Source organism: Rutilus rutilus, assembly GCF_951802725.1.
Source record: "Rutilus rutilus genome assembly, chromosome: 3".
Classification (NCBI taxonomy): Eukaryota; Metazoa; Chordata; class Actinopteri; order Cypriniformes; family Leuciscidae; genus Rutilus; species Rutilus rutilus.
Genome location: NC_140211.1, coordinates 39,238,856 through 39,262,112, shown reverse-complemented (window position 1 = coordinate 39,262,112; position 23,257 = coordinate 39,238,856). Strand labels below are relative to the sequence as shown.

General features: G+C 37.9%; 1 protein-coding gene across 2 annotated transcripts in view; it reads right to left on the bottom strand.

Annotated features, from left to right (window-relative positions):
- Window positions 1-23,257, bottom strand: part of pcxb (pyruvate carboxylase b) — a 239,641-nt gene that overhangs the window by 159,457 nt on the left and 56,927 nt on the right. For both annotated transcript variants that reach the window (XM_084406108.1, XM_084406109.1), the window contains exon 9: window positions 21,234-21,396. In XM_084406108.1, coding sequence (XP_084262234.1) covers window positions 21,234-21,396 — 163 coding nt within the window. The remainder of the gene's footprint in view (window positions 1-21,233; window positions 21,397-23,257) is intronic.

Here is a 23,257-nt window from a genome sequence, read left to right as displayed (position 1 = left end):
TAGACTGTATTGCTGGAAAACACCAGTGTTACCGAAAAAAAGAGGAATGACAGTGAGTAGGCGAAAAGAAGGACGAGTAGAGCATAAGAGGAGGACAAACGAGAGGGATATGGCATGCTAGTGAGAGATAAATACAGAGGGAAAAAAAACAGGTTATTAGGGATGGAAGGAAAAAAAATATCCCTCATGAGACGTAACAAATATGTTTAGACAGAGGCTATACAGCGAAACAGATGGAGGCAAATAATATGGACAGAGGAGCAAAGAGAGCAGGTGAGGAGAAAGGAAGTGATGAAGTCTATGGAGACAGGACGAGAGGAGAGAGAAATGAACAGTGACAAACTACACTGTGGTTTAAAAAAAATACTAGAAGGAAGAAATAAAAAAATCTAAACTGGAACTGAGGATATATGAAAACACATCAACAACTGGGACAAAAAGACACACTGTGTGTATGTGTGTGTGTGTGTGTTTGAAAATGTGAGAGAATAAGCGGATGAATAATACAAAGATAAAGATTAAAGAGAGGAGTGTAAAACAATGGGAAAGAGGCAAGAAAAAGATCCAAGGAAAGAAAACATGAGAAGAGATGTAGAAATGGAGAGAGAGAGGTTTTCATCTCCTCAACTAAATGACATTTCAAAGGAAAGAAATAACCACTTTGCAACAATTCTTGCCATTAGCAAGATGATTTCTCTTTAAAACAGAAAGCATATGCAAGCACTACCATTTAAAAGTTTGGGGTTGGCAAGCTTTTGTAATGTTTTTGAAAGAAGTCTCTGATGCTCATTATAGGGCTGCATTTATTTGATGAAAATTACAGTAAAAACAGTAATATTGTGTTACATCCCTATTTGTATTAGGGGTGTAACGGTTCAAATTACTCACAGTTCACGGTTTCAGTACCGTCCGCTATGTTCAGAGAAAAAAAGACCGTCAAATAAAAAATTAGAAATAAGAAATAAAGCTGCAAGCAGCATTTATCGGGGTTCAAGCAGTTAAGGCCTTTAAGGCCTTTAAGCACAAAAGCATCAAAAGGTATAAAGTTTTATTTAGCAAGCATGTAACCACTGACATACTAGATGGAAAAGACCATTTACAGCCAATACAGGCAATTTACCATAGGAAATACACTCACCTAAAGGATTATTAGGAACACCATACTAATACTGTGTTTGACCCCCTTTCGCCTTCAGAACATTAAGGCATGCCTTAATTCTACGTGGCATTGATTCAACAAGGTGCTGAAAGCATTCTTTAGAAATGTTGGCCCATATTGATAGGATAGCATCTTGCAGTTGATGGAGATTTGTGGGATGCACATCCAGGGCACGAAGCTCCCGTTCCACCACATTCCAAAGATGCTCTATTGGGTTGAGATCTGGTGACTGTGGGGGCCATTTTAGTACAGTGAACTCATTGTCATGTTCAAGAAACCAATTTGAAATTATTCGAGCTTTGTGACATGGTGCATTATCCTGCTGGAAGTAGCCATCAGAGGATGGGTACATGGTGGTCATAAAGGGATGGACATGGTCAGAAACAATGCTCAGGTAGGCCGTGGCATTTAAACGATGCCCAATTGGCACTAAGGGGCCTAAAGTGTGCCAAGAAAACATCCCCCACACCATTACACCACCACCACCAGCCTGCACAGTGGTAACAAGGCATGATGGATCCATGTTCTCATTCTGTTTACGCCAATTTCTGACTCTACCATCTGAATGTCTCAACAGAAATTGAGACTCATCAGACCAGGCAAAATTTTTCCAGTCTTCAACTGTCCAATTTTGGTGAGCTTGTGCAAATTGTAGCCTCTTTTTCCTATTTGTAGTGGAGATGAGTGGTACCCGGTGGGGTCTTCTGCTGTTGTAGCCCATCCGCCTCAAGGTTGTGCGTGTTGTGGCTTCACAAATGAACTTCTATCAGCTTGAATCAGTCGGCCCATTCTCCTCTGACCTCTAGCATCAACAAGGCATTTTCACCCACAGGACTGCCGTATACTGGATGTTTTTCCCTTTTCACACCATTCTTTGTAAACCCTAGAAATGGTTGTGGGTGAAAATCCCAGTAACTGAGCAGAATGTGAAATACTCAGACCGGCCCGTCTGGCACCAACAACCATGCCACGCTCAAAATTGCTTAAATCACCTTTCTTTCCCATTCTGACATTCAGTTTGGAGTTCAGGAGATTGTCTTGACCAGGACCACACCCCTAAATGCATTGAAGCAACTGCCATGTGATTGGTTGATTAGATAATTGCATTAATGAGAAATTGAACAGGTGTTCCTAATAATCCTTTAGGTGAGTGTATATGGTTTTCAAAGCTTTTTAACAGTTATAGCGCCACCTATGGTCCGATCTCCATAAAACTCTGCATGCTTGTTCCGAATGTTAGGACACATATGCTCATCAATTTTTGTGAAGTTCTGAGTTTTCAGTTTTCCTGAGTTATCCAGGGATCACAGTGGTGTGAGACACTTGAGTCTAGGACAAACGGTCTAAGAGTTATGAGCGATTTTGTACTTTTGGTTGCTGTAGCGCCACCTATGGGCCAATCGGGGTCATACTCTGATAGGTTCTCCCCAAATTGAGGCCTTCTAAATGACCCTGTTACAGCCACCCAAATGCAAAAGTTCAACTTTTTTTCGATAACTATTGATCTAGAGAGTCCAGAGAATTGTCCTAGACTGGTCTGGTTCCGATCGGGCCAAAAACCAGGGACTAGTTCGCAAAAGTAGGTTTCGGACAAAATTCGACATAGCGGAATTTTTTTCCTGCCAGTGGTGTAAGACATTTGAGTCTGGGACAAACGGTCTAAGAGTTATGAGCGATTTTGTACTTTTGGTTGCTGTAGCGCCACCTATGGGCCAATCGGGGTCATACTCTGATAGGTTCTCCCCAAATTGAGGCCTACCATCTGGCCAGGTTTCAAGTCTCTAGGCCTTACGGATTGGCCTGCACGATGCGTTTTACGAATCCTTACAATTACAATAGGGTTTCAGCATTTCATGCTTGAACCCCTAACAAATCAAACTACAAGCAACAGCACATGCATTGTTTTTCTCGACTGTTTATTTTCACTTAAATCATAACCTACTATATATATATATATATATATATATATATTATAGATGCGTATGTGTTGTCAGATTTGAGATGAACCATGGTGCAAGTGCGTACCGAACCGTGGGTGGAGAATGGTTCGATTTTTAACAGAGAACCGTTACACCCCTAATTTGTATATATTTTTTTATGTTTTTTTTTTTTTTTGCAGTTAATAATCCAGTCTTCAGTGTCACATGATCCTTCAGAAATCATTATAATATGCTGATTTTTTTTTTAAATGACATAAATCTATTTCCCAAACAGTAAAACAATAGTATTAATCTAAACAAAATAAATACAATTTGTAATATTTCTCGGCCTTTATTTAAAAAATGACAAATAACTGTGTTTTCCCTTGTAGTTTCAGGATGTTGGATCTCAGTATTTGCTCAAACGAGAAAGATTAAGAGGATAAAGAATTGTCGCTTGCTCAGTTTAGTTAATGGCCTCATGCAACACAATTCTTCAATTTTTCATCATAACTTAATTTCCCTGCATGCAATCCATTTCAATCCCCATCTAGTCCAACAGCTTTGCATGGAACTAGATGGTGAGCATGAATGTTGAAATCAAGTGTTATTTTATCCGTGTCAAAGCAAGAAAAGAAAGGGAGAGACTTGTTAGTGTTTAATGTTCATGTTTGTAGGCAGTTTCGTTACGTTAAAGTTTCAAGGGCTACCACACATGAAGAGTATACAGGCTGAAGACTGATGCTTTACTCGGAAATTCCTGTGCAAATGCCTGCAACATGTACACAACATACACAAAGAACAGTTAAATTAGTATGTGTTATGTTCTTAAAATAAACATCTAATAAGACAAAGTACTTGAGTTTAATTGAATGCATCCTCAGTCCACAATTGAAAAGTTTCCCAAATAATTATTTTAAGTGTTTATACTGTCCTGATATACATTTTATAATGAAGACATATTCATATAATGTGCCACTCGTCAGTACCTTCAGAAATAATTTACTCAATAATCAAAAGAGAGAGAATAACCTTCAAAAACAGAGACTCAATAAAGAAAAATAGAAAGAACAAACAGTATACACACACACACACACACACACACACATAAAGCTCCCATTCAAGCTGAAATAGACCTTTACATGGTTAGAGGTTATGTTATCATTGCTATCCTTTCACTAAAACACCTGTCAATCACTCGTCACTATGGAAACACCAATCTGACCTTTTATATAACACTCTAGACAAACTGTATCAGACAGCTCTATCTCTCTATTTATCTCTTACTCTGTATTTTTTTTCCCCAAAGACTTTCTGTTTGAGCCATGATGCATTCAATTAATAGGTGTCATGCTGTAGAACAAAAAAAAAAAAAAAAAAAAAACCCAAGCAGACAGAATGCAGGTAACTTTTATCTGGCCTCAGTGCTACTATAATCTAAAATTAGTAGGTCAGCATGTGCTTTGCATTATTATTTCAGAGTTAAAAGACATATCAAAGAAGAGTGCATCATTCAGCAGAGCATGTCAGGTCAATATGTTGCTGTTACATCAGGTTTTCTATTCTCTAGCCCTCTCCTTTGCCACAACTCAAGTCAAGCCTCTTCATCTTTGACAGGAAACTCATTCCTAAGGGAAGTTTGTGATATTTTTACACAGCCATCACTGATGAGACAGATAAATGTCATATCACTGTGTTCACAAACACCCTGTGGGATAACCGGTAGACGCAAAAACAAATTTACAGGTTACTGCATTCCCCAGATATAAATCTGCCTGCTGCTCAAGAAGCCTGAATTCACAATGCAAATATAAATTAAGATATTCTGCTGCTGTGCCAAGCAGCTTAAGTCAAGGGTCTTCAAGCGGGGGTCTGCAACCCCTAAGGGATCCGCAGCAGTACTGCATAGGGTCCACCAATGTTTGATCACAAATATTTTTTTGTACAAAACATTAAAACATAGGTAAAACTTCACAAAGTGATTTAAATATAATATAATTTGGATTTAAAAAGATTATTATTATAATAACAGATTTATTAAAACCACCTGCTGTGATGTGATGTGATCGTTATTGCAGACTATGAGCGTTATAACTTGAAAATGCAACTGACTAATAATTTAGCTCGACAGAATGGATCACCTTGTAATATCAATACCCCAAGCACGTGATTCCTCCTCTTTAGAAACTGGTGAAAATCCAGATGTAGAGGCTAATAAACCCGCTCAGGGGTGCGTTTCCCAAAAGCATCGTTGGCCAACTATGTTCGTAAGTTCCATCGTTATCAGCATAGTTCAACGAGTCTGTGTTTCCTGAAACCATTGAAGGGAGTGGATTGGAATCCACTGCTGCTTCAATGTATATGTAATGAGTGATTATAATCAAGGTATTAATCAATATTTTTCCTTCTAAATATCAAATGAGTTGAATGACTTCTCTGGAGATTTTACTTTGTTATAGAAGTTACCAGTGTGATTACTGAAATGTTCTTTTCATGTATTCTTTAATGTCAGTATTTGATATCTGAATGCAGTAACAGAGCTTGCTTATTTAGCCCGGCTTCCAGAAATTAAATAGGGACGTGTTTTGTGTTTGAGAAGGTCTTCAACACGTTAAAACACATAGGGGTCATTGCAGCCAATAGTTTAAGGGACCATTTCTCAGGTAAAGCCTTACTTTCCATTTAGACTAAAGTGTCCTATCCTGAGAGAAAGAACTTGTTATCTTGATGTTTTGAGACGAGACTCCTGTTTATAGTTAGAGCCTGGCCTAATCCAACCATGGAAAAGATGCGTGTGTGTGTTAGTCTTCTTGCTTACAGGTTAAGAAACCACTGGCATGTGGCTAACTTCAGGGTCTGAGTGTCAGCTGCATAATCTATGGAGATATGCTTCTGTCTATCTGTATATGTGTGGAAAATTACTATGTCTATCTATTTCTTAGCCAATGAGAATCATTCAACCTGTAAGCAATGACGTAGCTTAGACCTTGGAAATGGTATAACTGCTGTGATCTTTGTAACTGTAAGGGATACAGTTACAGGGCGGCCTACGAATTCCTGTGTGAGTCTTGAAGCTGACTTCTGCTGATGAAACTGCAAACTATCTTCAGTAAAACTTTTCTTCATTTTTTTTTATAATTCTGACTCCGGGTCTTCTTTCAAACATCTGGTCCTTGGGTCCTAAACTGTTAACCCCTAACACCATCGTTCCAACGAACATTCGCAAACAACATTGCAAAGTTGTGTGGTTGGAACGACAGCTCTCCACCTGTGGTTAGAAGCATAGTTTCTAGTTTACATGACATGTAGACTTAATAAATCCTTATCTTGAGCAAAATAAGCAAGCTGACATTCAGTACAACCGGTGTCTTTAATTTAGAATACATAAAAATGTATTTGACGTCTTTTAGTTTGTCAAGAGATTTAAAGCACCGTTTTTGAAGACTGCGCATGTGTGAACATGCTCAACTATGTAAGAACAAGCCTATGATTGAATCTGGAAATAAAGCAAAATTAGAAATAGTCCTCAGATGCCATGTCTGTAATTTATATCAAAACATCTAGCGTTAATTCGAACTCAAACAGTTTCATTAAAAGAAGTTATTACTCCACCACATGCGTGACATCCTTAACCAACGTGGTTGAACAACCAATTTGTGAGAATATGGTTTCGGGAAACAGTCGTGACTAGCTAGCTGATTTCTTCAACGATGCATCGCACTACGGTAGTTAAGCAGCGAGTTACGTCGTTGGTCGGGAAACGCACCCCAGGCCCGGTTCTATGAAAGCAAGAGCACCCTCAATTTATGTAATAATAGCATATTGGTGAAACAGATTTGGCAAATGCTCCAGTGCATATTTGTGTTTGCACTCTGGAGAGCGTCAGATGTTTCTATTTAAAATGTGTTTTTGCAGCGGTGAGCAATGTAGCCAATCGCATGTTTGTTTCTTGAACACAATGGTCAATCAAAGTTAGAATTCACTCACCGCTCAAAACACCAGAGTTTTCATTCAGCACGAATCCCAACCCCATGTCCCATTAACAAAGTGTAGACATAATATATATAATCCATTGAATAAAAGTTTTGTTTTTCATGCTGCTTAGACGACAGACAGCCCATTACACACTTCAACATTTCGGAAGTGATATCTACATTTGCTTCACTGCAATGCTAGAGTGATAACCATTCCATGGGACAAAATTACGGCACACATTTTGCACACATGTAAATGCAGACATAAGATTAGCCTAAATATTTTTGAAATGCTATTCAAATGAATTGTAAAAGTAATGACTTGTAAATAATTTTAAATGTCCACTGTACATGTTGCTTACATTGCTTACACTTTACATCTGCACTACTAGGGGACACTCAATAATTTCAGAATCACCGTCAGTGATTTGATTCTTAATTGTCCACCTCACAGTAAAATTAAAATGTTTTGGTAAACTTAAAGCTAAAGTTCAGGTAAATGTCCATCTGACAATAACATTAAAATGCATGACTTTGCAAAACTATTAAAATAATTGTGATTAAAACAACTGTGACCAACTAATGAATTGTGATTTTATTGCAACATGTATGTTTGTAATGAAATGTGCTACAAACTTTTCAAACAGACTTTTTGCTGTTTGAAGTAGAGCTCTATTTCTTCAGTACACACAATACACAGTATTGGGTTAGAAATACATCAGGGCTCGGAGTAGAAATGGCACTAAAAGTGAGAAATATGTCGCAAATATGTAAAATGTGAGGGGATTGTCTGAATTCCTCTGTTTGTATCTCTTACGTAACATTTGATAAGATAATATTGTGTTGTTAAAAATCTGAATTCACTGAGAGTGTTGTTGTTATATAGCGTATGAATGAATGAATGGATAAATGAAAGAATGAATGAAAGCACTTCTACACAGACAAAAATTAAACGGCAAAAATAACAGTTAAAATAGCAATTACTTTAAATGTATTGTTTTATTACGGTTAAAATTGCCTACTAACGGTAAACAATGCCCCTGAAATTCAATTCCAGGGACAAATATTGACTCTTACTAAGAAGTTCATTTCTGACATTTGGTGTGCTGTCAGTCAAACCAATCATTATTGTACTCCTTAAAAATAAAGCACAGGGATGTTGACTTCATAAACAGAGTGAGTGAGTGTGTGTGTGTGTGTGTGTGTGTGTGTGTGCGCCTTGGTGGGCATGCATTCTTCCACCTGTAATTACTCAGTTATCAGATCTCTACAGAATTAATTACGATGGCGCTGCAGTTTAGTGTGGGTGGTCTGTGAGTGAGCGTGTGTGTGTGAGCAAACAAGACCTCCTGGGTTCTGCAGGGAAGACGCTGTATACAGAATGAATGGAATACATTAAGCAGTGAAGACATCAAGACATGTCTTCTCTCTATACATCTCTATCTCAATCCACTCCCCTCAGCCCTATTACCGCCCGTCTCTCCCTCATAAAAATGTATCATATTTCCTTGCTGGTTTCACTGTGGATGGACTACAGAAGAAATATGTTGGTAATGTATAGTGTTGCAAAAAGGTGTAATGTATAGTGTTTCAAAAAGGGTTAGGACACATTTGGACAAATGTCTGAATGTCATTATATTAGACACAACATATCAAAAGTGTCCGAATAATTTTTTTCTTAATTTTGGAGGGAAATTTGAGAGAAGTCCCTTATGCTCACCAAGGCTGCATTATATTTGATAAAAATTGTGTAACACGGTTAAATATTATTGCAATTTAAAATATTTTTTTCTAGTTTAATATGTTTTAAAATGTAATTTATTCATGTGATGGCAAAGCGGAATTTTCAGCAGCCATTGAGGTTTTGTAAAATGTTTTATTTGAATGCCTGTTTGGGCTACATTAAAAATAAATGTTACTTTTATGATATTTTGTTACATAACATTTTTATGTGTGCCTTAAGTGTACAAATACTTTTTGGAGCACTGTGGATACTATACTGAGCTTTTAGCATTGATGAAAGCACTGCATTAGAGAGGCCTGTGTGTGTGTGTGTGTGTGTGTGTGTGTGTGTGTGTGTGTGTGTGTGTGTGTGTGTGTGTGTGTGTGTGTGTGTGTGTGTGTGTGTGTGTGTGTGTGTGTGTGTGTGTGTGTGGTCTAAGTGATTCCACTGTCCTTTTTGACCGGCCAACATGATAAATGATTTCATCCCAACCCCAAACCTTCAGCCGTGTGCCACTTCTCTGTGTCTACATGCATGTGTGTGTGTGTGTGCATATTTTTAAAGAAGCTGATGATAACAATAATGATGTTGATGATTAAGACTATGACTTAATCAAGATAACAATCAAGGGCAAATATTGCATTGATGAAGAGAATATTTATAATGCAGTCATTAATGACAATATTTCTTCTCGGGAAGCTTCTCAGTAGGGAGCTAAATGTTTATTACATGATAAAACAAGATCTCACCCCATGTTTTTTGCCCTCTATATCGCAGCGATATCTCTCTGATGTATACAGTAGCTACTGCATGAATGCTAATATGGGCATCTTTGTGTTTGCACTTTAACCATTCAATGCTATCTTCTGCATGTTATTTTGATGGGAGATGCAAGCTGTAAAAATCTAAATAAAAGTAGTATTTGGAAGGAAAGAAAAAAAAAGTTAAATGTATTATTTGAGTCCTAATGTTTTGGTAAATGGCAATTATTTTTTAAGGCATTTTTATCTTCCAGCTCCTTTAAGGGTTAACAACACCAACCAAAGCCTTCTAAGCACACACATGATGCTCGTATCTGTTAATATATTATTCTGTGTGTACCAGCTCTGAATAGTAATTGCACTGGGCTGAATTATGAGATGAGCATGTGCATATACTGTATGTACAGTGTGGTTCAAAAGTCTGAGCTCATTTGTGAATATGATTCTATCTAAAAAATATTCAAATTATACTTGTATCATGATAATGAGTAAAAAGTTTACCATTAACATGGATTTCATTGTATTTGATCTTAGTATTTCATTTTAACTTTCATTTTAACTTGTTTTAACATAAATTATGTAGAACTTGATGATCATGTTCTCAAGCATGATTTGCAAATGACCCATAGAGCATTTTTAGCTTCACTGGAAGAACTTCTGAACCTCTGTTCAAAGAGTCAAATGATCAATGTCACAAATTTACTTGATTAGTGACCTAGAAACAGTGTAGAATCTAACATATGTTTTACTTCTTAATATACATTTGGTTTAAATCCTACAACTTTGTGAATTTCAAGGTTTAAATGAAAAAAAAAAAGAACACTTCCATTTTAAATGTGATATTAAATCCGGATCCCACTTTATGTGCACAATAAAACATAAGCTTTACGGTATACCTGGCAGTCTTTGCTCGCAGTGTGTTGCTCACACATTGTTTTAATATAGCGACTCTGAGAGTGTGTCTGTGTAAACTGATGTATTTTTGCATTTCCCATGCGCTGTAAGGTAGCGTTTCATCCCCGCTGAGAGAAAAAGGCTGACGGGGTGAGGAGGAGGAGTGTAGTGAAGGAGAGACAGAAAGATATGTGCTTGAGAGAGGAATCCAATCTATTCTGATTGCATGGAGGAAGCAGGCATGTGTGTGAGTGTGTGAATGTGCGTTATGAAGGTCTCACGCAGGCGGTGCACGATTCACAGTGGCTGTTCACACTGCAGCAGAAAACCATTGCCATTCATGTTATGCAGGGAGGACATGTTGTTGTTTTCAGACTGAACGCACGCACACAGGTTAATGCAGCCAAACGGATCAAAGAGAGTGTGTTATTTTGCTAGCTAAAACTGTTCATTAACAGTTCAGTTATGACAAAGAGTTTGGTTCTAAAACCACAGAGCAAGTTTGGTTGATATGTGCTTTATAAGTAGAATTCATACAGCTGACAACTCGCTGTCGTAATCTGAAACACTGACTGAGTCTGTATGTCTTATCTATTGATCTCCCCATCAACATGTCCCTAATACATCACTGTCTGCTTCTGCCTCTCTCCTCCACCCTGGCCTGCACATCCATACATCCATACATCCATAACCACCTTCACTCTGTTTCGCGCTCTCTCTTTCTGTCTTTCCATATATCATGCAGAACAATATCCCCATCACTCAATCACACTTTCATGTTTTCTTTTGGCAGGTCATGCGAAATGTATTATTTCTCTTTTGTGCAAAACAAAACAAAACAAAACAAAATTTTTTAATTAATCATACAAGTAGTACAAGTGAGAATATACATAGAGAAAGGAAAGAAATACGTAGTTCTTCTTGAACTTGTTTGGCTTAAATAAAATTAAAATTTTAGGTTTTAAAGGGGTCCTTAGTATGATTTCACTTTTTTTTACTGTAGTTATTGTGTAATGTTGCTGTTTGAGCATAAACAACATCGGCAAAGTTATGATGGTCAAAGTTCAAAGCAAAGGGAGATATTACGTTAAATTTACATAAACCCTGCACCCGAGAACACGCAACAAAGGGGGTGAGACCATTTTGGGCTGCTTTAGAGAAGAGGAAGAGTTGTTGTTGCTGTTTTTTACACCCCGGAAAAAGTTTGTCCTATGGCTGACGAACTTAGAGAGGTTAAAATTTGGTTTTACCACTGTTCCTGAACATTATAACCTCAACGTTTGTCTGTGCGCTGCACATTTTACGGAGAACAGCTTCCAGAAGAGAGTACAATGCAGGCTATATTCACAAAAGCTTCTACTGTTTGTCAGGACAATCTGTTGTTTATAGATCACAACTTGTAAGCATGTCTTATTATTTGTAATTGTGTTTTCTATTAACAATTCCAATTATAAGCTTTATGTAGTTGCTATAATAGATGTAAAAGAAGGGGAAAGCTTTACAGTATTGATGTAGTGTTTACTTTAGCTTGTGTAAGCTCTCGCTTTTGTAAGACTGTTCACCAGCCCTTAAAATGATCCATGATTTTGTGATCGATTACTGTTTGTATCACCAGTTTTCCAACAAATATGATTAAATGGTAGATAACATCGTATCTATAAGATATTTACAAAAAAACTATACCACTCTGAAATGTCTTGTGAAATCTGTGCTTGCAAAGTCTGTGCTTGTAATCCGTTCAGCACAATCCTCTTGTTCGTTAACATTGACAGAGTCTGAATCGGGCTCGAAATGGTTTGAAATTGACGCCATCATTAAAGTTTGCATCTGAGTAGAGCTCGCGGTTATGAAGAGGCGTGATAAACATGTGCTAAAGCACTGCCAATCACAACACACGGGGCCAGCTAACCAATCACAGCACATTCCGTATTTTGGAAGGAGGGGCTTCATCAAAAACGACGCATTTAACCAGACTGGGGAGAGAGGAGCTGTAATTATGTAAAATATGTGAAAAATATTGTGTTTTTTGAACAATCAAGCATGAAAACATATTCAAGTACACCCCAAAAACAAAATCAAGACTTTATAAAAGGGCATAATAGGACCCATTTAATGAAATATGTATATAAATTTCCAAATAGCACACTCTCTTTGATCCAATTGGCCGAATTAACGCATGTATGCGTTCAGTCTGAAAACAACAACAAAAACTTGTCCTCTCTGCAGTACTACTTTATTTGGAAGTTTTCTGGTTCAGCTAATTACACTGAAAATAAATTATTAATAAAGCTAAGGCTCAGCTATGAACTTTATATTGTTGTGTCTGCTTCTGAGCACTGTAGCTGGAGGGAATACACATAAGCTTGTGCACTTGAATAATTTAATTCTGTATGCTTGATAAAAGGGTAGGAATTTAGGGGGACATGTAATTGTTATTAAGAATTAATTGGGGGGGGGGGGGTTGTTTTGTTTTTTTGCTCTTTATGATATTACTGATGTTGTTTTGTCTTTTAAATGCAGTCACCATTAGTGTCCCATTTGGTGAAGTTTTGCTCCTCAACAGCTTTATGCACACATAAATATTGGGTAACTCTATCACGTTCGACTGAGCCAGACTCAGTCAAATGACAGTATAATTAATATGATGACTATAATTTAGATAATGAGAGTCAATCAACTGAAATAATGAACATAGTAGAAACAATGAACCAAAAAAAAAAACTACAGTACCTGCAATTAAATAGCTTCGATTAAATGGTTAAGTTGACTCATTTAGCAAATTCAACTTCTAAGAATATACAGTCTGTATAGACAGTCTTCAAAAGCAGAGCAAAGAGAAATCTACTGTCAAAGACATATTCATTAAATTGTGCTAATCTCTTTCTTCAAACGTTTCAAACTTCATCCATCTTGTTTACACTTCACTTCCGTTCTCACAAACATTACGTCACGACACTTCAAAATAGTAGTAACATAATTCACTCATGAACACATGAAGGACATTTCTAAGAAGGACTGTGGATTGTTGTGCTCTGGAAATGATTCTTTCATTTTCTTAAAGGAATAGTTCACTTAAAAATGAAAATTCTGTCATCATTTACTCACCCTCAAGTTGTTTCAAACCTGTATGAATGTCTTTCTTCTGCAGAACACTAAAGAAGATATTTTGAAGAATGTCGGTAACCAGACAGTTGATGAGCCCCATTGACTTCCATAGTAGAAAAAAAAAACACTATGAAAGTCAATGGGTCCATCAACTGATTATCGACATTCTTCAAAATATCATCCTTTGTGTTCAACAGAAGAAATAAATTCATACAGGTTTGAAACAACTTGAGGGTGAGTAAATGATGACAGAATTATCCTTTTTTTAAGGAAACTATTCCTTTAACATCTTTATCTCTCTATCTCCCTCTCGCTCAACTAAAATGCTATGATCTCTTACTGGGCCAGACATTTTAAGCCCTTTCTCGCTGAGCTTTCGCTCTCTTTCCTCCCTCTGTGCATCTCTTCCACCTCTCTGGAGCACTCAAGCCATGACTTATTCATCCAACCCAGGATTTATTATGTTTGGCCATGCATTTTTAACAGTGTATTTTTTTAGGTACACACATTTCACGGCTGAACTACAGCTCTGTTAACTGAGGCCCCCACTCTCTGATCATGTCTACAGTTCTACCTGCTGGGAAGAAAAAATAGGAGAGATAAATTTAAACAAAGAAAGTGTGAGGAAAGAAGAGGTTGGATAGTTGCAAGTTACAGAAATAGGCCACATTAATTAATTATTTCATCATGCATTCATCCCCACGTTTTTGTTTGTTTGCTTGTCTTTTGATGAGATGGCAGGCAGAATGTCCTAGCCTCTTTTTACCATATACGAAAAGAGGATGTTGAAAACCATATTTAGTATTGTGTATTTTTATTTTATTTTTATTTATTTTTTGTGAGAGGAAATGAGAATAAATCAATTTAGGATAAACAAATGTATTTCACACATCTAACTACTGTAACTGACAAACATCATGCAGTTACATTTACTAAACAGTGTAAATTAGCATGAGACCTCAATTCCAGAAAAGCGCAGATGGAAGTGGAAACTGACAATGTGCAACTTAAAGAACATGGACGCAGCAGCTAATTTCCATAATGACCAACGCAATCTACAAGCAGCGCAAATGAGTGTAGGGTCTCAAACAAACAGAGTCGATGATAATCAGGTGCGGGTAATCTACTAACAATACTGGGCAGAAAATTCAAAATAACATGACTTGGCAAACACTATGTTCGTGAATTGTCTTCCACTGGGATTGGAAGACAATTCGAATGGAGAATATTCTCTTCCTTCTAGAACACGGTCTCTGTTCACTGCAGTGCCTCCTTCAGCAGCAACTATCAGCAGCCATTTCAAATGTAAAATGTGTTAAGACATGCTTTTTTTGGGGTGTTTAATGATGGCACAAATATCAGTATATTGACCACAGCAAACCTTAGAAAATCATGTTGCATGATTTATTTAAATATTCTCCTCCCATAATTTTTGCGTCTGAAATGAAAACTCCTACAAATGCATATGCAATTATGTCAGCAGCTAAAATCAAGCGTAGCGTTAGTTCTGGAAGGTCACGTCAGTCAAGCTTGAATCAGCTGAGAGTCAATTTTTGTGACCTTATATATAGGAATGCTGTGATAGGTGTCCTATCACAGCATTCCTATATATAAGGTCACAAAAATTAGTTCAGTAACAACTTCTGCAGTATTATCATCAGCTTTATTGCGTTGCTCAGGAGCTAATTACCCTCCTCTCGTCCAGTCAGGACTTGGCCTTCTGATATTCCTCTTCGAATCAGACTCATTTTTCTTAAATGATATTGTACAGTACATTAAATTATTGAACATTAATGATATCTGCATTACATTTATGTTGGTTCTATTCTGTTTATCCTAAGGGGGCCAACAATGCACATGAACAGCACGCCTATGGGTGCACAAATGGGCGCAAATGCATTTGCTATTTAAAGGGATGGTTCGGAGTAATTTCAACCTAAGGTCCTTTGCACCATGACCTCGAGCCAATTAATACCTTGAGCCTCGAGGTCATGGTGCAAAGGACCCTAGGTTGAAATTACTCCGAACCATCCTTTAAACAACGTAGCGCATGACGTGAAAATGATAATTGGGTCGGGCTGAAACTAGCAAAAAACACTTGAGTCGTGCCTGGCGCTGCATTGTGCCGGGTGTACGATAGGGCCCTATATTTGTATTACAATAAAACATAACTGTTAATGCATGGAATATTCTCTTTCATTCTAGGTTAATATATCCATTATCCACTTATTCTATGTATATTGGCAGGCCAATGCAGACATATCTTTAGACTTTATAAAAAATATTTAAACATCTTCTCAGGGTTTTTTTTTATATGCATCGTGACTTCCTGATTCAGAATCGAATCGTGACACACCTAAAGATTCCCATCCCAAGTGTTGCAAAACATGCTTTAAGGTTATGTAGCCACACATTCAATGTTTCATCTTTTATCTCTGACTTGGATACTATTTGAAGTATCAAAATAGCATTAGTGTTTGCAAAACTTTAGGAAGTTAGACCAGAGTGCCTCTCTGACTCACCTATTTCTCATTACTTCTTGCATCTTACCTGCCTGAAATCTTCCCTTTATCTTTTGTTTTTGTCTTTAGCCTGGTGTAATAACAGATGCCTGAGTCTCATGTGGTGCTTGAGTTTGCCTGTCACAACCACAAAACTATGACATTGTTTTTCTTCTTTTTTTCCCCCTTCAGTTCCAATGTGCATGAATGACAAAAAAAAAGTATTTAACAACTAGAGCCAGATTTACTAACAGTTTGCGCCAGCGCAAAACCTCGTTTGGCAGGATTTCCTGAAGACACGCAGTGAAAATTTTGTGAAGAAAAAGCATGGACAAAATTATTTTTGTCAGGACCACTATCGTCAAAGATGATTGACAAAATAGCATATAGTTTGGAATAGAGTTCTCAACGGGTCGGGTCGGCCCGACAAACCCGACGGGACCCGCGGGTTCGGGCCGGGTTCAGGTCGAAAATATAATCAAATGACTCGGGTCGGGTCGGACCTCGGGCTTAATCTTTTCCAGTCAGTGAAAAAAAAAAAACATTTATTAATCATCGCTGATGTTCACCGTAAAGAAAGTCTGGCTGCTGCGTGCAAGCGCATCACGGAGAGGGGCGGGGGCAGACCTGACGCCGCTGCGTGCACGCCTTTAGCCTGGAGAAGAAGATGGAGTTGGTGAAAAGTAAACTTGCCTCAGGTGAATTCACCATCGCTACTACAGCCTATTTATATATTTAAAGTTTATTGTTTCAGTTGTTTATATTGTTAAAAGGCGTGAACATTAAAGGTTGATTTGAATTTCCGTCTGCTGGTCATGATAATACGTGTATGAGAAAAAAAAAATCCGGCGCGGCGTCGGGCCGCGGGCCGGGTTCGGGCAGATAATTCATGTTGATGTGTCGGGTTACATCGGGTCCGGGCTTTAAAAGCCACGGGCCGGGTCGGGTCGGGTTGTTATTTTCAGGCCCGTTGAGAACTCTAGTTTGGAACTCCCTGCCCATCCATGCAGCCTAGCATAGACAAGAGCAGGGAGAGCAGCGATAACCCCCGCATTGCTATTTTGAGGCTAGAGAAACAGACTGCACCATTGACCAACTGAAACCTGGTCTAAAGTCAATTGCACAATATTTCTTTCTTTTTTTTTGTTATATAAAGAGCGCGTTAGTAATGTGCACCAATAGGTGGGTCCAATATGCGTGTACACTCAAAGTACAAATACTTCGTTACCTTACTTAAGTAGAAATTTGGGGTATCTATACTTTACTGGAGTAATTCTTTTTCAGACGACTTTTTACTTCTACTCCTTACATTTTCACGCAATTATCTGTACTTTCTACTCCTTACATTTTAAAAATAGCCTCGTTACTCCTATTTAATTTCGGCTTGTTTTCATTCCGGCTTGTCGTCGTTAAAAATTTTTTTACACAATTACACAAACGGTTTAGATCTGAGTCCCGCCTCCTGAATACACATCGCTAAACTGATTGGCGTTGTGTTTTCTTTCTAACTTGTGAGAGGCTGTAGTCACATTTGGTTGTGCGAAGCGCCAAAACTCCTCCGAAGGAAACCTAGATGCGGTAAGCGAGGGAGAAATCGGGGCAAATCGCGTCAAATATTGATTCAGAGAGAGAGAGAGAGAGAGAGAGAGAGAGAGAGAGAGAGCATTTATTGCATTATTTTTTCCTTGCATTACTTTTACTTTTATAATTTAAGTAGTTTTGAAACAAGTACGTTTATACTTTTACTTGAGTAAAAAGCTTGAGTTGATACTTCAACTTCTACAGAAGTCTTTTTAAACCCTAGTATCTATACTTCTACCTGAGTAATGAATGTGAATACTTTTGACACCTCTGCCCGTACATGGTCTGCTTGCGTGCTCTAACCTTGTGCACGAGCAGATCCGTTTGCTCTCTGGAGAAGCGTTCAGTCTTTTCGCTTGCAAATTCCGTCATGTAAATAGCAATCCGCCATGGCATGAGTGCAACTGGCATTTAAAGGGAATGGGAGATGAGACTCTGGAGGGCTAGTACTTATAAGTACTACGACAATGTGAAATAATACTTATAGGTACTATGGCAAAATCATTGCCAATAAGGAATGTAAGTTACCCAGAACAGAACTGTTAAAAAGTTACATGTAATTCCACATGTTATTGTACTTGTGTATTAAAAAAAAAATACACATTATTACATCATTTCCTCGCTAGTTTTAGATATAGCCTGAAAAATATAACTTTTCCATTAAACTTTGCACATGTACCAGTTGGATTTCATTGAATGTTTTGTGTAAAAGTCAAGTCAAGTCAAGTCACATTTATTTACAGTGAGGAAAATAAGTATTTGAACACCCTGCTATTTTGCAAGTTCTCCCACTTGGAAATCATGGAGGGGTCTGAAATTGTCATCGTAGGTGCATGTCCACTGTGAGAGACATAATCAAAAAAAAAAAAATCCAGAAATCACAATATATGATTTTTTAACTATTTATTTGTATGATACAGCTGCAAATACGTATTTGAACACCTGTTTATCAGCTAGAATTCTGACCCTCAAAGACCTGTTAGTCTGCCTTTAAAATGTCCACCTCCACTCCATTTATTATCCTAAATTAGATGCACCTGTTTGAGGTCGTTAGCTGCATAAAGACACCTGTCCACCCCATACAATCAGTAAGAATCCAACTACTAACATGGCCAAGACCAAAGAGCTGTCCAAAGACACTAGAGACAAAATTGTACACCTCCACAAGGCTGGAAAGGGCTACAGGGAAATTGCCAAGCAGCTTGGTGAAAAAAGGTTCACTGTTGGAGCAATCATTAGAAAATGGAAGAAGCTAAACATGACTGTCAATCTCCCTCGGACTGGGGCTCCATGCAAGATCTCACCTCGTGGGGTCTCAATGATCCTAAGAAAGGTGAGAAATCAGCCCAGAACTACACGGGAGGAGCTGGTCAATGACCTGAAAAGAGCTGGGACCACCGTTTCCAAGTTTACTGTTGGTAATACACTAAGACGTCATGGTTTGAAATCATGCATGGCACGGAAGGTTCCCCTGCTTAAACCAGCACATGTCAAGGCCCGTCTTAAGTTTGCCAATGACCATTTGGATGATCCAGAGGAATCATGGGATAAAGTCATGTGGTCAGATGAGACCAAAATAGAACTTTTTGGTCATAATTCCAACAAACGTGTTTGGAGGAAGAAGAATGATGAGTACCATCCCAAGAACACCATCCCTACTGTGAAGCATGGGGGTGGTAGCATCATGCTTTGGGGGTGTTTTTCTGCACATGGGACAGGGCGACTGCACTGTATTAAGGAGAGGATGACCGGGGCCATGTATTGCGAGATTTTGGGGAACAACCTCCTTCCCTCAGTTAGAGCATTGAAGATGGGTCGAGGCTGGGTCTTCCAACATGACAATGACCCGAAGCACACAGCCAGGATAACCAAGGAGTGGCTCTGTAAGAAGCATATCAAGGTTCTGGCGTGGCCTAGCCAGTCTCCAGACCTAAACCCAATAGAGAATCTTTGGAGGGAGCTCAAACTCCGTGTTTCTCAGCGACAGCCCAGAAACCTGACTGATCTAGAGAAGATCTGTGTGGAGGAGTGGGCCAAAATCCCTCCTGCAGTGTGTGCAAACCTGGTGAAAAACTACAGGAAACGTTTGACCTCTGTAATTGCAAACAAATGCTACTGTACCAAATATTAACATTGATTTTCTCAGGTGTTCAAATACTTATTTGCAGCTGTATCATACAAATAAATAGTTAAAAAATCATACATTGTGATTTCTGGATTTTTTTTTTTAGATTATGTCTCTCACAGTGGACATGCACCTACGATGACAATGTCAGACCCCTCCATGATTTCTAAGTGGGAGAACTTACAAAATAGCAGGGTGTTCAAATACTTATTTTCCTCACTGTATATAGCCTAGCTTTTTTTTACAATACAGATTGTTTCAAAGCAGCTTTACAGAGATAACAGGAAAATAATGCAACAAAGAAAAGAAGAAAGAAAGAAGAAAATAGCATCACAGTCCAGCTTAAGTGATGACTCATCAAAAGTTCAGTGATGTTTCATTTTGTTGTAAAAAAGGTATTAATTTAGTTCAATTATATATTGCCGCGCTGGAGAAAACCGTGATGTCATCATCCAGTTCAATTCAGTTCTCATATAATGGTGTAAATGTAGACAGATCAATATTATTGTTAAATATTTAATTAGATGTTAAATTTAATGTCCCCAACTAAGCAAGCCAAAAGCCAACGGCAACAAAGGTGAAAAAAGGCGACAGTGGCAAGGAACCAAACCTCCATCAGGTGGCAGGATGGAGAGAAAAAAACGACAAATAATGTCAATGTCAGTGTCAATGCAGCCAGATCAATATTATTGTTGAATATTAAATTACAAGTCAAATAAAATACCCAGGAACATGCTTTAGTTGGCTTTTAGTAGTAGAAAAGAAAGATGCCCTGCATGATGACAAGTACTGTACTGTACTCTAAAGGTATAAATGACATGACTTGAAATTAATTATTATTATTACTAATGTAATTGAATAAGAGTGTTTCGTCTGAATAGCATTCGAGTGAAGTAAAAATTCCCCAAATCAATACACAAGTAATGAAGGCCAATTACTCATGTTCTCTGTTACAACCTGCTGAGAGGTTTTTCAGTCCATTAAATGGCATCATACAAAGTCAGATTTCCTAGTAAATAAGAAGAGAGCTAAGTGCAGTTTATAGCAGCACCCAGCGCACATGGATGGGGCATTTTCTGCTCAGTGATGGTTTTCTTAGTAATTCAAATGTTGTCAAATTAAGCAGTGCGGAGGGCTAGTCGTCCCCTCTTTCAACTCAATAAGAGCACTCCCTAAAAAACGCTTTTAAGCAATGCTCACAGCTCAATGACTCATCATAATAACGCCTCTCTGAAAGTGTGCAAGAGTTTTTGTGTGTGTTTTAGTGAGTATGAATACAGAGTGCTGAGAGACATACAGATAAATGAGTGTGGCCACTTGCTTGGTTTCTAGACAAAAACTGTTATAAAACAGCCCCCCAAAAAATAAAAGTGGGCATAAAAAAACATTTTAATTTTAGTATGAATAAAGATAATAATACACGTCTTGTATTATTAATTGGAGTGATGTTACTGTAATTTGCATAATTGCATTGTCATTTAGCAGGCATACCTCTATGCGACCTGTGTCTGGTTGAAAACCACGGGAGGGGTCTTCTGTAGTGACCCGGCACTGAATGGCACAGCCATTGATCTGGATCTTGTCCTGTTCGAGACCCAACTCAGGAAGACTGCGACCCTCACACACACGCAGCTGTGCATGAACCAAATCCACACTAACAGAGGCAGAGAGAGAGAGAGAGAGAGAGAGAGAGACGTTATCAGCACTAACTGATGAATAAACCCTAAAGTGGAATAGAATTCATTACACAAACTTGAAACACCAATCTCACTTTTATCTTTGACAATCACAGCTGCATAATTAATTCGCTGATCTTCCTCCTTTTGAAATGTTTATCCATGAAAGATTTTTGCCCACTTAGTGTTCACACCAAGATCATGCAATTTGCTTTGATTCATTCGAATCCATTATGATGTAGACCTATTGATTCTCAGTGAGACACAGTTTCTAATAATCCAAAAACAATCCTTGCTTATTTCAACCAATTAAAGTCTTTCAGACATGATTCAAAGTAAAAAAAAAATCAAGCAGAATTCGAATAAATGAATTAAAATGGCTATACAAAGAGCATTAAGCACAAATACTAATTTGCTCTCAAAACTATCTAAGGAAATTTCTAGTAATTCACTTCAGGGACTAAAGAGATCTGCTATTTTAGCTGACAGGAACTATATGCTAATTTTATCGCTAGGCTGCTTAGCTGATAAACCACTTCAAATTTTGTATTTGAGATTTTGAGAGAGGGGAAAAGACTTAAATTTATTTTATGTTCTTGGTTGGATGTAAAGCATATGGTGGTTGAGAAGTAGCTTTGACATTTCTGTGAAAGACAGGAGGTACGCTAATGACTTGGCATGAAAATGTCAAAAATAAGCTAATAAACCACATGCTGTCTAGCATGCATACATACAACACCTGTACAGATCTTCAACTTGTCAACAGTAGCATAGGATAACATCATCTACCAATCTATACAGAATGTGAGGGTGAAATATTTAAAGTCTCAGGTTTGAATAAATATCCAACCTTGTTTAATTGCAATTGTCTTCTGGTATACAGCTAAAATAGTGCCTTTTTAGCTTCATCTTCAAATTAATGTTGATGCTTGATTAACTGTGTGTGTGCGTGTGTGTGTGTGAGTGAGTGAGTAAGTGAGTGAGAGAGAGAGAGAGAGAGAGAGAGAGAGAGAGAGAGAGAGAGAGAGAGAGAGAGAGAGAGAGAGAGAGAGAGAGAGAGAGAGAGAGAGAGAGAGAGAAAGAGAGAGAGAGAGAGAAAGAGAGATTGTGTGTGTATGTACATGCATCAGGTTTAGCTATACTTGGGCCAAATTAACCGAAAATGAAAACTGAAAAATTTCTTCACAAATATCACAAAGCTGACATTTTAAGTGGTCCTTAATATTTGAAAAGCCTATAAAATGGACAAATCATGTTTAGCTTAAAATATAATAATGTCAAGGACAACAAGTTTGTGTCAGGGTTTGGATTAAGGGTATGGTATTGTAAACATAATTATATTAGTATAAATACCACTGATATAGCTTCAAAGGTCTTGTGTGTTTGTTTATTTTGTGTAAGGTGAATTTAATAGGTCAAAGTGTGAACTGGGGAATATCGACCCACACACATATTGTCAAACACACACATGCAGTAGATACACACACACAGAATTCGGATGAATCACACAACATACATACTATGAAGACTGAAACATACATACATACATACACAGCAGCCCAAAAATATTTTTTATGCATCTCTGCATAAATGATAAACTTCTTGTCACATTAGGTCTGAGTTTAGTTTTTCATGGAGTCTTAGTTGGTTATCATTGTGTCCTGATTTTTCCTTTTCTGTTTCCTTTGGTTTTGTTCCTATAGTGTGTGGCGTCCCACAATGTGACCAAGACAGCACACCACACACCAACAGATTCCATTCACAAACAAGAGTCCCAACTGTGAGCATTGGAAATCTCGCAAAATCGACAGGCAAGAAGAAATGGTAATAATTGTGTTT